General features: G+C 39.7%; 1 protein-coding gene across 1 annotated transcript in view; it reads left to right on the top strand.

The window, feature by feature from the left end:
• Nucleotides 1-9,565: 9,565 nt before the first annotated feature.
• LOC138057004 (uncharacterized) overlaps nucleotides 9,566-14,630 on the top strand; it is a 7,525-nt gene continuing 2,460 nt past the window's right edge. Inside the window, exons 1-3 of the mRNA XM_068903013.1 lie at nucleotides 9,566-9,638; nucleotides 11,505-11,672; nucleotides 12,992-13,096. Coding sequence (XP_068759114.1) covers nucleotides 9,570-9,638; nucleotides 11,505-11,672; nucleotides 12,992-13,096 — 342 coding nt within the window. The 5' untranslated portion in view covers nucleotides 9,566-9,569. The remainder of the gene's footprint in view (nucleotides 9,639-11,504; nucleotides 11,673-12,991; nucleotides 13,097-14,630) is intronic.

The following is a 14,630-nucleotide window of genomic DNA, read 5'->3' as shown; positions in this document are numbered from 1 at the left end:
TTAGATAATGCATGTGTAATCGACAAGGGCAACTACCTACAATAGAATCCTGGTACACTGACAAAACGGTGGGCGCGGATAATAACTCAAAACTGTTGCCTAGGCAATACTCCATTTTACTGTAATTAGATATCCTTTACATTTTTATCTCCTAGCTTTTTTCGCACTTCTTTTGTACTTTAGTTTTATGAGGAAAAAAATTTCCATTCACGTCCCAACTTTTTCACTTGTTAAAGGTTATAGACTGATACCCGAAAGGTAATGTTCTAAATCTTAAAACCAGAGAATGTTTTTTTTCTGACCACTTTTTAAATATGTTCTATCCTAGTTACAGCTCTATTTCGACTGAATTATGCCAACTGATTCTCATTCTGCTGTGCTGATGACCGTAAACACCGAGGGAACAATACTCGCTTGAATCCTTCTTTAAAATTTGAACTGCGAAAAGCGTATAATACGGGATTAAGACATAAAGTAATGTTAAATAGCAAACGGAAGATACAAAAAAGTTTTACGAACAATTCATCGCTTATCTCCATCCCAAGACGAACAGCGTCTAATACAGCGATCGGTCCGTAACCAATGAGAAATCCACTTGTGCCCAGTGTCAAAGTGACAAGAAGTTTCCTTTTTTCAGAATCGTCTTCGTTAGTATTTTCGGCGAAAATCGTGCCGGAAAAATACAATCCTTTTATCAGGGATCCATAACAAAAAAGAAACACCACTGTGGGAATGTAGGTAGTGAACGTTGAATATATGAGCAAATAAATTGGGGTTGCCTTGCTCGATTCATCTCTGGATGAACCAATGCATGAAGATTTTTCGCTGCTCCATACGTAAAGGAAGAATCCTGGCAAATTGATGGCAATGCTTAAAAACCAAATGACAAAGATTGCTCGTTTGATACTGTCTCCGTTCAAGCGCGAATTCGAGCTAAAAGGTTTCAGTATGGCGTGATACCTTTCCACTGCCAGAAGTGTGAGAGTTAAGGCTGAGGAAGTTATCGAAATCTGCACAACCACAATAAACTTACAAGAGATTATGAGGAAGTCGTCGTTCAGTGATGCTACGAAATCATGATCATGATAGTACACCAAACAAAATGGAGACATCAAGATGACAATTGAATTGCTTGCCGCCAAGTTCGCTAACAGATAGTTTGTTGTCGTATGCATTTCCCGTGTCTTGTGAGCAATTCGAATGATTAACATATTGCCAATGAAGCCAAAAATATAAACTGGAATGAACGCAATCACGACGAAGACGAATTGAAAGTCATTGGAATCAACCATACTGGCCTCCCTTTCAGTTTATTTATCCGCACCTTGAGAAAATGAAACGGTAAGTTATGATTAACGACTCTTTATCATCCACGATTTCACCTGCTGGCCTAGAACACACAGTCGTCAAAATTTCCAACAATTTTTTCACCTTGGAGATATTGCGTTTCGAACATCTTTGGAAAGTTCCATCGAAGAAGAATTGTTGCACAAATTTTGAAAAGAAAAAGAAGAGAAGAAAAAAGTGACAGGATGTAGGACGATTCAAGATTATCTTTAAACGCGCTCATTCATTCAGGGAAACAAATTACGAAAAAGGATGACATGCTTACCATAGTTTTTGCAAGCTGGCAAATTAAGTCATTATTGATAATATGTCTGCCACTTGCGCTAAGTCTATTAGCCCACCTTGAAACAATAATGTCACAAGTCAGAAGGATAATAAATGAATGTAATAAACTTTTTAGTATTTTCAACTTTTTCATTTGACATTTTTCTAACACTTCCGACGATTTGGAGGTTATTATTTTACAAAATATTTTAAAAAATGCAACCACACTTTTGAATTTTCGGAACATGTTTCGATGTTTCAAACATCATCTTCAGCCATAGTGAGTGTAACATTAAAATTTTTACAAGATAATTCGTATATAGATATATATAACTATCAATACAATGATTCTTTGTAGATTAAATGTTCGTTACAAGTACGTAAAATTCAAACGAACCAACAATATTATAGAGAACACAACTGACATAACGGTAAAAGTTTAAAAGTGTAATGCTAAACTGACATGATCAACTTGTTTGTTGAGTTCGGGTTTCAACCGCTCAATATGGAAGCTCTCCTTGATTTTGAGTTGATAGAAAGAAGTAGCATTATCAGTAATTTTGAAGCAAGAAACATCACAATTATCATGACAATTTTTAGAAAAACTAAGATGCTTGAAAATATGAGAATTTTTGTCCCGGAAAAGGTGCTCATTTACACGTGTGTAGAAATGCCTGTTGGTTTCACCAACGTAGCGAGCACCACAGCACGCACAAGTAAATTTGTATACAACACGTGATTTGAGAGAATCCGGAATGAAATCCTTTGGACTAAAAATGTTGCACAGTTTGAATGGAGAGAAAATTACTTTAACATTTAAATCCTTGCAATACTTGTTGATAATAGATGAAATTTTCTCGCTGGTATAAGATGAATAGAAACCGATGTAAGGTAGTTTGTAAAAATGGTAGTTGGATACATCATGTTTAGGGGCTTCTTTTGTAGTAACATTTCTAAGATAACCTTGAACGGACTTGTCAATTAGCCAACTGGGAAACATATTACGTTTTCAAATTTCTCATGATGCAGATATGTTTTTTCAATACCTTAACAAATGCCATCCCAATATTAAGTTTACAATGGAAACAGAAACAGATGGCAAATTGCCTTTCTTAGATGTACCACTATCCAAGCAGAGATCAAGTAACAATGAATGTTCTTGTATCACTTCTGTTTTTCGAAAAAAGACTTACACTGGTCTACTTACAAATTATTTCAGTTTTACTCCCTTTCAGTACAAATTAGGGTTAATTTAAATTCTCATCGACACCGCATATAAAATTAACAACATTACTCAGGGTTTTCAAAACGATTTCAATACTCGAACTACTATTTTGAAACGTAATATGTTTCCCAGTTGGCTAATTGACAAGTCCGTTCAAGGTTATCTTAGAAATGTTACTACAAAAGAAGCCCCTAAACATGATGTATCCAACTACCATTTTTACAAACTACCTTACATCGGTTTCTATTCATCTTATACCAGAAAGAAAATTTCATCTATTATCAACAAGTATTGCAAGGATTTAAATGTTAAAGTAATTTTCTCTACATTCAAACTGTGCAGCATCTTTAGTCCAAAGGATTTCATTCCGGATTCTCTCAAATCACGTGTTGTATACAAATTTACTTGTGCGGGGTGTGGTGCTCGCTACGTTGGTGAAACCAACAGGCATTTCTACACACGTGTAAATGAGCACCTTTTCCGGGACAAAAATTCTCATATTTTCAAGCATCTTAGTTTTTCTAAAAATTGTCATGATAATTGTGATGTTTCTTGCTTCAAAATTACTGATAATGCTACTTCTTTCTATCAACTCAAAATCAAGGAGAGCTTCCATATTGAGCGGTTGAAACCCGAACTCAACAAACAAGTTGATCATGTCAGTTTAGCATTACACTTTTAAACTTTTACCGTTATGTCAGTTGTGTTCTCTATAATATTGTTGGTTCGTTTGAATTTTACGTACTTGTAACAAACATTTAATCTACAAAGAATCATTGTATTGATAGTTATATATATATCTATATACGAATTATCTTGTAAAAATTTTAATGTTACACTCACTATGGCTGAAGATGATGTTTGAAACATCGAAACATGTTCCGAAAATTCAAAAGTGTGGTTGTATTTTTTAAAATATTAGTAACAATTGTGCTATCCAGACCATTTGGAAAAGTTATTTTACAAAAGGTCGAGATAGCAGCAACAATATAGATATTCGTATAAACATAACAACTTTCTTTAATTTTCCAGACACGTTTCGACGGTACATCTGTCATCTTCAGTGTTACATATTTTGAAATCGCCGTTGAATTTAAAGCGCGCGCGATCTTACAAACTTCGTTACATTGCGTTGTCAATATTGCGTATTAAATCAAAACAGAACAAAACAAAAATTTAAATGAGTGACGCTTAGTTCCTTACAGGGAGAGAGTCAGGTTAATGTGAAACCAGCAGGTGAAACACATACGCAATATTGACAACGCAATGTAACGAAGTTTGTAAGATCGCGCGCGCTTTAAATTCAACGGCGATTTCAAAATATGTAACACTGAAGATGATGGATGTACCGTCGAAACATGTCTGGAAAATTAAAGAAAGTTGTTATGTTTATACGAATATCTATTTTACAAAAGAAATAAATTTTTATTCGTTAGATAGTAACTCAGGTACAGAACCTGAACAAATGCTAGATCATCCCTAACTTTACACCCCAAAACTTCGTGAAATCAATAACATAAGTACAACGGTGTAAAAACCAGTCTTCGTTTGGAGGTTTATACCCTGCGAGCAGACTCTTTCGGTCTTTCTAGATAAGTCGGGAAGAGGAAAGTAGATTCTGCTCGCCATCGCCACGGTCGTCGCCATTTCTCAGAACGGTCGTTGCCATTTGAAACGGTCGATGCCATTTTTTAGCTCTGAATTACACTCATTAGGTCTAAGAACTCAAAAGGTTGCGGACACTGGGAGTTGTGTCTCGCTGGTCATATGAGTTAGGGTTCGGGTTAGGGTTCTGCTTAGGGTGAGGGCTAAGAACCCGAGTTCGAGTCTTGAAATTTTAGGATTCTTTTTTTCCTCAAGTTTTTCTTTTATAAATGTTTTTTTTCCTTTTTTGTCTTAATTTTTGTTAATATATTTTCTTAGTTTGTTTCCCTTAATTTTCTTTGAGGTGAAGTGTGTAGTCGACCGTTATAAATGGCATCCACCGTTTCAAATGGCAACGACCGTTCTGAGAAATGGCAACGAACGTTTACGAAAGGGAAATTTGCCTCGCCGCCTCCACATTTCGTATTGAGCATGCGTTAAAAATTTTAATTAATTCAGTGTCAGTCACGCGTGACCAATAGCCACAAAACGAAAACAAACAGTCGGGATATTTTCGGACAACTCGGGCAAACACACGACAATCAAGGAATCATTTCATTGGAAACTCAAGATAGTCCATACTCCTAAAATGCCATTTCATTTTTTACTGAAAAATTTATCGGTTTCTGTCAGACTAGTTTCCGTAACCAACACACATAGAAAAAACTCATGGGAATTCTAACAGTTAAAATTGCCACGCTGTTGTAAATTTCAAAATATTGATGACGCGTGGCAAATGATCATGGCAAAAATTAAAGAAAAAACAGGTTTGACAAGTCGAAACTGGACTGACTCATCCAATTCTTTGGATGAGCGGCAAAGCAAAGACTGTGGAGTCGGCGAGCAGAGTCTACTTTCCTCTTCCCGACTTATCTAGGAAGATCGAAAAAGACTCTGCTCGCAGGGTAGATGCAGGCACGCTAGACAGCAATTTTAGTCTGGGTAGTTAGTTTCTTGTTCTCCCACACTCAAGCAGAAAGCTTTGCCATGTTGGTTGCAGCCTTACCAATTCTCTTTCCTAGCTCCACATCAAGACAGGCGTTGTTGGAGGTGGTAGAGCCGAGATAAGTAAACTGTGGCTCGACTTCCAAGGTGTAGTCTTTGATAGTTAGAGCAGGCGTGGCACCTTGGCACATGACTTTCGTCTTCTTTAGGCTAATGGTAAGTCTGAAGGCCTCGCATGCACTAGAGAACTGTTTGAGAAGGCTCTGGAGCTTTTCTGCGCTGTGAGCAACAAGGGCAGCGTCATCAGCGAAAAGGAAGTTGCGTAGGATTACTTTGCGAACTTTGGTCTTTGCTCGGAGGCGTGCAGGGTTGAAACGTTTCCCATCAGAACGAGTCCGTAGCAGGATGCCTTCTTCCGTGGACTTGAATGCATGTTTCAGGAGAACAGAAAAGAAGATGTTGACGAGAGTTGGGGCCATTACACAGCCTTGTTTCACGCTGCTGTCTATGTCGAATGCCTCAGACATGCTTCCGTCATATTGCACAGTACCCCGTGACCCATCATGAAACGATTTGATGAAGCTCAGGAGTTTTGGAGGGCAACCAAGTAGTGGCAGGATCTTGAAGAGGCCGTCTCTACTGACAAAGTCAAAGACCTTTGTTAGATTGATAAATGCAATGTAAAGGGGCTGATGTTGCTCTTTACATTTCTCCTGAAGTTGCCTCAGTGAGAAAATCATATCCACTGTCGAGCGATTGGAGCGGAAACCACACTGGGACTAAGGGTTCACCCTCTCAGCGAGCTTTTGTAGGCGGTATAGTGCTACTAGGTGCAAGTATATAACAAATATATAATCATAAGGATAATGGCTGGTATTGGAGCTTTTTATTTCTAAGACAATGTATCCGCCACTGATTTGCTCAACCTTCGTCTAAACGAAGGTTGCGACTATTCCAAACCTTTGCCTGTTCTGGTTTGCGGAGTTGTCCTTATCAAGAGGAGCTTACGTTTATTTCAAACGACATCCTTGCCTGCACATTAGCGAGGATGGTTTTCCTTCTGTATTTACTTTTCAAAGGTAAGCCACGGACTTTAAAGGAGGCTCCAAAGGCTGCGTTTTCAGCTGAGCCCGCGCGCGTATGCCACATACGCAATACTTAAGCTGCAGCGCCATATCGTTGTCATAAAAGCAATTCGAACCAAGCAAACTCTAAAAAATGGTTGACAACAGAGAAAAGATATCAAAGCGTCGATCTATTGAAGGGATCGACAAGTATTTTCGCCTGGGTCTCGACGAAGTGAAGAATTCTTCTCTGTGTACCTTCGAAAGTAAGAAAAAACATATTTTTTGCATGTAGTTTCATTGGACAATCGCTAAATGTGATGTGTGCTTTGCTGCTAAGTTTTACTGTCCATAGTACTACGAAAGAAAAAGAAAAAACGCGCGAACAGAACGCAAACAAACACGAAGTGTGTGTTCAGAAATTTTATTGGCTTATAGAACAGAAATAAGCTTGCGAACTTGCACTTGCAAATAACGCGCTAAGAAATGTACTACAATACTAGTTAATTGACTGGGACTGCCCATATAAGGGATTTTTTGGCTTTCTTTTGATCCAGCCAATTATCAGGGTAGAAACATTATGAACAATTGTGGAAAGTGTTCAAGGTCGTCCGAAAGTCGTTCTGAAGCAACAAAAAAAGAATGAACAACGAACGTATGAAAAAGCAAGGAAAAAACAGACGAACAAGCGAGCAAACAAAGAATGAGCGAACGGGCAAACGAAGCCGGGAACAAATGAACGAGCGAGTGCACGAATGAATGATAGAACTAGAAAAGAAAAATCGAGCTAGTGAAGAAACGAACAAATTATCGTTCGAACTTGGGGCCCGTCAGTTTCTCGAAAGTCCCGAAGTATTCCGTGCTTTTTTTGGCCTTTTTTGTGTCGCAATTTCCTCTGTATCTTAAGAAAGAAGAAATTTTATGTCGACAAACTTCATTATCATTTTGCAATTTATTATCTTGAAAACATGTTGAAAGACCTGCTCATCAGAACAAGAGGAAGGCCGTTTCGTACATGGCTTTTCGGGCCCGATAATTTATCGGGAATTGACCGTGCACCGTTGGGTCAGTTGGTTGAGCACGGGCTGTCACGCGGGAGGTCGTGAGTTCAATTCCGGCCGGACCAACACTCAGGGTCTTTAAATAACTGAGGAGAAAGTGCTGCCTTTGTAATTACTTCTGCAAATGGTTAGACTCCCTAGTCTTCTCGGATAAGGACGATAAGCCGGAGGTCCCGTCTCACAACCCTTCAATGTTCATAATCCTGTGGGACGTAAAAGAACCCGCACACTTGTCGCAAAGAGTAGGGCATGTAGTTCCCGGTGTTGTGATCTGTCTTCTGTGACGTATCATGGTTGGAAGGGTAAATACAGATCTCCATTTAAACCAGCTAGGCTGAACTGGAATTTCTGTATAAATAATGAATATAAAATAGAAACTGGTCCCAGCGAACAAGCGAAGAAGCAACCGAATGAACGACTGAACAGCCAACGAGCTAATGAAAGTGGAAAAGCATCAATACACGAACGACAGGTAGAGCCAGTGATCAACTGGACGAACGAACGCAGGAGCCAATCAAGAGGACCTGTATCTCCTCTAATTTCTCAAGTCAACCCTTTCCCGAGTAAATTTATTTTTAGAAACAGGTTTTTTCCCACGAAAAGTATCATATTTCCTTTGACGCTGAGATAGCTTTGTTTTGATTGGCTTTCACAACAGTGAGCGTGCCGAATTTCCCAAGCGAGGCATTCTATAAATAAATCTACTCGGGAAAGTGTGGACTCCAACGCCAAACATGTGCGACTGAAGCTCCCTTTCATGAGCTCCTGACGATTGTTAGTACACGCACGGACAAACGTGCGGAGAAGTTGCTCAGATGTTTTCATGACACTTCTCTGTTTGCTCAAACAGACACAAAAAGCCTGGAGCAAGAACTAATGAAATTTCTGGTTCAACATGGTAAAATTCCATTTGCCTGGCAAGAGGCTTTGACGTCAACATCTGCGGTGAGTTATTTTATGTAAATGCATAAATTATGCACCCAAATCAATTATTACCCACATTATTGTTAGTCCGTAAACGTCATGACTCCGTTTATAACTCCGCGTTATTGTATTGTTTTCGCGATTATTTCAAGATGTTTGGCGTGGACATTGTTTCTCAACAATCAGCGGTTGGACCTTTGAGGGAAAATTTAAAAATTATCTCCGGGTGGTCACATCGGGAACACAACTCCCAATATCGTTGTCAGAACGAGGAACCCAAAGAAATGAACTGACGTGTAAAAAGCATGTACGGGGTTTGCAGAGCCACTGTTTTTGTTTTGCGGCGCGTTCGTTCTTGTCGATGTCGTTATAGTTAGAAAGAGCACAAAAAACAGCCAAAACACAACAGCTGACATTCGAATCGCTGCTCGCTGGCAACCCAGTTTTGGCGCCAAAGTTTGTTGACAAAAACGTTGCCACAAAACCTTTTGAATGATTTTCTGGTCTTTTAATTGCGAACAATTGACTTGACGTCGGATAGCACAGTTTTTCCCGCGCACTGAATTCTGATTGGTTATTTTAAATTTCAGTAGCTCATCACTAGCACCATGATCGACTGCATCGTCATCGTCATTATCGTTTTTGTCACTTTTTTTTTATTGCAGGCAATTGAAGGTACAGTGCTCCAGGCATGGACCGGAACAGTGCTGAAATCTCTTATTGATAAAGGATTCAAAGTGTAAGTTGAGTTGAAGTTGAGTTGAAGTTGAGTTGAAGTTGAACTCTTGCATTTGAGGGAGTTTGCACGCTGCATACAGCATCTTTTTCATCGCTAGCGTCATCATCGCCATGACGAATGACGATAACAATACACTTTTGACACACTTTTTTTTGGCGTTCACGAGCATACAGATGCTCTCCGAAGGACATATGTTCTACTCTAGTTGTGATTACTCCCTATTTCTTCTTTGAGAATGCCCGGGAAATTAATAATAAAATTCACCATTTCATTCACTTATTGGCGTGAATTTCGCCATTTCATAGACTGTTAAAATTGCATTCTCAAATTTCCTTTTCTCTTTCAGGATAAACTCAATGGAGAACCACTTGTACCTTTCTGGTTCTCTGAGTATCAGTGCTCTTTGGACGGATATTTCATCTGGAGTAAGTATTTTTGGGGACCTTTAAGCTCAGAGGTTTTTGAGACGTGGCCGGCAACCGGAAGTGAACATTTCGCATGCCAGGACAGCAGTCACTCCCAGATTTTTAACCTAATAGCCTCTAATGGAGAAAAGATACTTAGGAATGTAAATATGGTTGTGTGAAGACATGTTAAAAGGGAAAACAGCTCACTTCCGCTTGCCGTCCACATCTTAAAAACATCACTTATTAAATTAAGCTCCCTGTATGTTGTAACTAGAACGGATCCGACAAAGTCAGGTGGGACACTTTATGACAAATAGTGATTTCTTACCTGATCCATATTCTAATCATGTGTCTATGCCAATGATGAAATTGTTAAGGGAATTTTTTCGTGTCCTTGATTCACGTGACGTCAGTCTGCCATCTTGGTGTCCCTCAACGAAGAAGCTGCAGCCATGTTTCTACCCCGAACTCATGTTCAGGGAATTGAACTGGGCAAGCGTTTTCGAGTGTTTCACTTAAAAAAAAACACGACGGCTTTAACCTCTTTGCTCTGTAATGTCACGTTTTGGCACTTGACGTCATCGTCGCCATGTTGGTGCCCCTAACGAATCCTTTGGGGACCGAACATCATCCTTATGCCAACATTACTTCATTTTCAATGATATAGAACATATGAAATGATCTTATATTTGAACTGCGGAAATTGAAATACATGACAGGAGCTTTATCTCCCATACGTGGCCTAGGCGTCAACCCTTTCCCGTTTAGATTTATTTATAGATGGTTTTCCATCACGTGATGAGACGGCCATGTTTGTGTACAAAACAATAGCAAATTATGGCTCATGTTTTGCGTTATAATAGAATCAAATTCTCAAGAGACTTTTTCTCAATTGTTCTGTACACAAACATGGCTGCTGTGACGTCAGATGAAAACCCCCAATATCCTTCTCCCAGATATTTCTTCCTTTTTTGCTGAAGATGAACATGTGCCCTCATCACTGGAGTCGAAGCCATGAATAGCTTGCATTTTTGAATAATTTCCATATTTCCCATTCTATCTCATCCCATTCCATCCCATTCCATCTCATCCCATTCCATCCCATTCCATCTCATCCCATTCCATTCCAATCCATCTCATCCCATCCCATTCCATCTCATCCCATTCCATCCCATTCCATCCCATTCCATCTCATTCCAATCCATCCCATTCCATCTCATCCCATCCCATTCCATCTCATCCCATTCCATCCCATTCCATCCCATTCCATCTCATTCCAATCCATCCCATTCCATCTCATCCCATTCCATCCCATCCCAACTCATCTCATTCCATCTCATCCCATTTCATCCCATTCCTTCCCATCTCATCCTATCCCATCCCATTCCATCTCATCCCATTCCATCCCAATGCATCTCATCCCTTTCCATCCCATTCCATCCCATCCCATTCTATCTCAGTCCATCTCATCCCATTCCTTCTCATATCATCCCATTCCATCTCTTCTAATCCATCCCATTCCATCTCATCCCATTCTATCTCATTCCATCTCATCCCGTTTCATCCCATTTCATCCCATCCCATTCCATCCTATCTCTTCCCATTCCATCCCAATCCATCTCATCCCATTCCATCCCATTCTATCTCATCCCATTCTATCTCATTCCATCTCATCCCATTTCATCCCATCCCATTCCATCCCATCTCTTCCCATTCCATCCCAATCCATCTCATCCCATTCCATCCCATTCCATCTCATTCCAATCCGTCCCATTCCATCTCATCCCATTCCATCCCATCCCATTCCATCTCATCTCATCTCATCCCATTCCATCTCATCTCATCCCATTCCATATCTTCTTATCTCATCAATGTTTTTCCCAGTTAAATCCGCACGAGTCGGCCCAACTCCTTGGTGGAGAAATGGCGCTTTGGACTGATGCATACTGTTTTGTGGACCAGTGCCTTTTATACGAGCGTGGCAAGCCACAGGCTTGGTGGATGTACGGACCTGAAAGCGATTCACAGTTTACTGAGTCAGCCAGTGGTATTGTAAGTATTTCTTTGTATCTTTTTTTCCAAAACGTCCCGGAACCCAAATCCTTAAATTTGATTGGTCAAAGTGTTGCGATCCAACACACATGATGTTGCAATGGATGGTTTTCAATCACGTGATGAGACAGCCATGTTGGTGCACAAATCAATAGCAAATTATCGCTCATGTTTTACGTTATAATAGAGTCAAATTCCCCAAAGACTTTTGTCTCTGTTGTTCTGTGCACCAACGTGGCTGCTGTGACGTCAGATGAAAACCATCTATAGGCAGTTTGACAAAAGAAGAGAATTGGTGTTTCGAGGAATTAATTGCATTTTTCTTTGATTTGTTGTGACGCCCGCGTCGTCGACATTTCAAGTGTCAACGTCAACTTTTAGTACAATTTTACAAGATTCACCTCGGAGTCACAAGCGAAATCGAATGAAGATTACAACGTTATTACCCTTAACATAGTTAATCGAGGGACTGGTTATGAAACCTTAGAACTTTCAAAAGCGAAAACAATGTTGTTGCAATCGATGTTGAATTGACCGTGACCCTGCACAATCTTTTGTTTTTGCTTTGCACGGGTTCGCAAATTAGTTGCGCATAATTTAATCGAAGGATTTGATTGGTTATCTTCTCGAAAAAAGGTGTGTTTTGTGCAGGGTCAAGGCCAAAAATACGGACAAAAAAATGAAACAAAGGAACTTGTCCAGTCTTATAACCATCTCCATGCATTAACTATGCCCTTAAATCCCAAAGTATATACCCACTTACTTTTTTCCTTGACGACTTCAGAGTTACTCGTACGTCGAGAAATTCAGGCCATACAAGCACTTAATATATTGTTGATTTTATTTTTGTCAAAGTTCAAATATATAAATTTTGATCAAAATTACATGCATTTGTGATTTTTGAAGTACTGTATTGCTCCGGAGACGGGGAACAAAAGCGACGTTTTGACGTACGAAATTGCCCCACATAACGAGAAAGTCACGTCATTGAGAATGGAGGCCTTGCTATTGACTAGCGCAGTAGCTGTTCGTCTTACGTTACTCCTCAAGTAAAAATTATCAGTTGAACACGACAAAAACCCAAACTCTTGTAGTTCATTAATTGATCTTCAGTGTTAGGGGAAGCGATGTTTTATTTGACTTCGTGTCGCGAACATGCGTTATCTGCCCGCCAATCAAAAGCAAAGACGAGAAGTAACGTCACTTTCGGTTTCGGGCTATACTCCTCTTGTCTTCGATAAAAAGGTCATTTGGGGGTAAGTCTAAAATTGTGAACCATTGTTTGATGCCCTTCTGCTCAGACGGTCATGAACTTTCAGATTTGGCCCAAAGCCACTGTTGGTGCGGGTTCATTTTGGAATTATCAGCCGGACATAAAACCCGACAGTCAGGAGTTCTTAACGACTCTAAGTACGCTACAAAAGGTAAGTTTTTTTATAACGCAAATCACTCGATTTGGAACAGTATAGGTGGTGATAATAGGAGCAATGTTTGCGCAATGTTTGGAATACTGACCTACCACCAGTGTTGCCCGGGCTCGATTCTTAGACTCAACTTCATATGAGTTGTTTGTGTTCCTTCTTAGGTTTTTCTCCGGGTAATCCAGCTTACCCAGCTCCTTTAAAACCAACGTTTGACTTGATATGCTTTAATTGGCCCATTTTCACCCTGAATGCATCGCGCGCCCCGCATGATTTCGTGTATCACGAAATTACAAAACTTCGAAAAATCCAAGAAAGCCTTTCGCAATCTTCTTTTAAAGTTCTCTGTCGATAAATCTTTCAGATCCTGATTTCAATTATCATTGCATAATTTTATCGTAGTATTTTTATCTGTATTTGTTTAAAATATTTCTATTTGAAGTTGCTTGCCACTCCACCAAGACGGCAACCTCTTTTAAGCACAAGTTTAAAAGAGCATTTTACCTCTGCTTCCCAGGTATCCTAACAAATCGAAACTGACAAAGGAAAAGTAAGGTTATAGTAAGACAAGCATTTCAGCACTGAAACAATGTCACCTAGCTCGTTAGCTTCAGAATTGTTCTATTCTTCTTGCTGAATAGCCGAACCGTAAGAATCCCGCTTTGGTGATTCTCCAATGTCTAATAAGTCGACTCCATAAAGATAAAAGGGTAATTTTAACGGTTTCACTTGTTAAAATCACACGGTAAACCACTCGGCGATATCAGGCTAATATCGATGTTTGTTCAATGTTTTCAACAGCACGAACTGGCGCGACAAAGCTAGTTGGCCGATCGGAATAAGCTATTCGAGATTCAAGACAACAAACGATCGCGTTGCGTTTAAGGTGAAAATGGGTCTTTAAGTTGATTCGCAGTCTTCCCATTTAGAAGCGCTCTTTTGCTCGGCCATATAAACTTAAAGGGGCTTTGTCACGTTATTTGGTCTTTCGAGGAAATCTTGAGTTAATCACGCGTTTAAAACTTGAAAATGGTAACATGGAATTCCCTTTAATGATAAATTTATGGTTACATCACTAACAAGATGATTCTGTGCAAAAACGACCTTTGTCCAGGCGATTTGCCATAAACTTGAAAAACGTCGGGCCGACTTTTTTCAAGATTACCCAAATGCAATCCGTTTCAATCTTGTCCAGTTGTGCCCATCCATGCTTCTCTTTCCTTCTGCTGTATTTTTTTATGTTCAACAGTTTTAAGTGGTTATTGCGATATTTCATTCTGCTTTTGGGGCATTTTGGGTGTCATAAACTTGCATCAATTGCGTGACATAGCCCCCTTAAGAATTACCTGTACTGTTTCTAAACTGAGAAACTTTGGCGCTGCGTCGTTCGAGCTTTACCCTTCGTCAAAGCGAATATAAACTTGAGACTTAAGCCTGGTTTTCACTAGTGGCGCAAAGCATCAAAATCAACCACGGCCTCCGCCATTTTGTTCAAATGCTCAGACGCGGGGAATCTGGAACGAGTTTTTTAACTTGC

The sequence above is a fragment of the Montipora capricornis genome, chromosome 7 (assembly GCF_036669925.1).
Source record: "Montipora capricornis isolate CH-2021 chromosome 7, ASM3666992v2, whole genome shotgun sequence".
Lineage (NCBI taxonomy): Eukaryota > Metazoa > Cnidaria > Anthozoa > Scleractinia > Acroporidae > Montipora > Montipora capricornis.
Note: the sequence above shows the minus strand (reverse complement) of the source record. Positions and strands in the feature narration are given on the sequence as shown.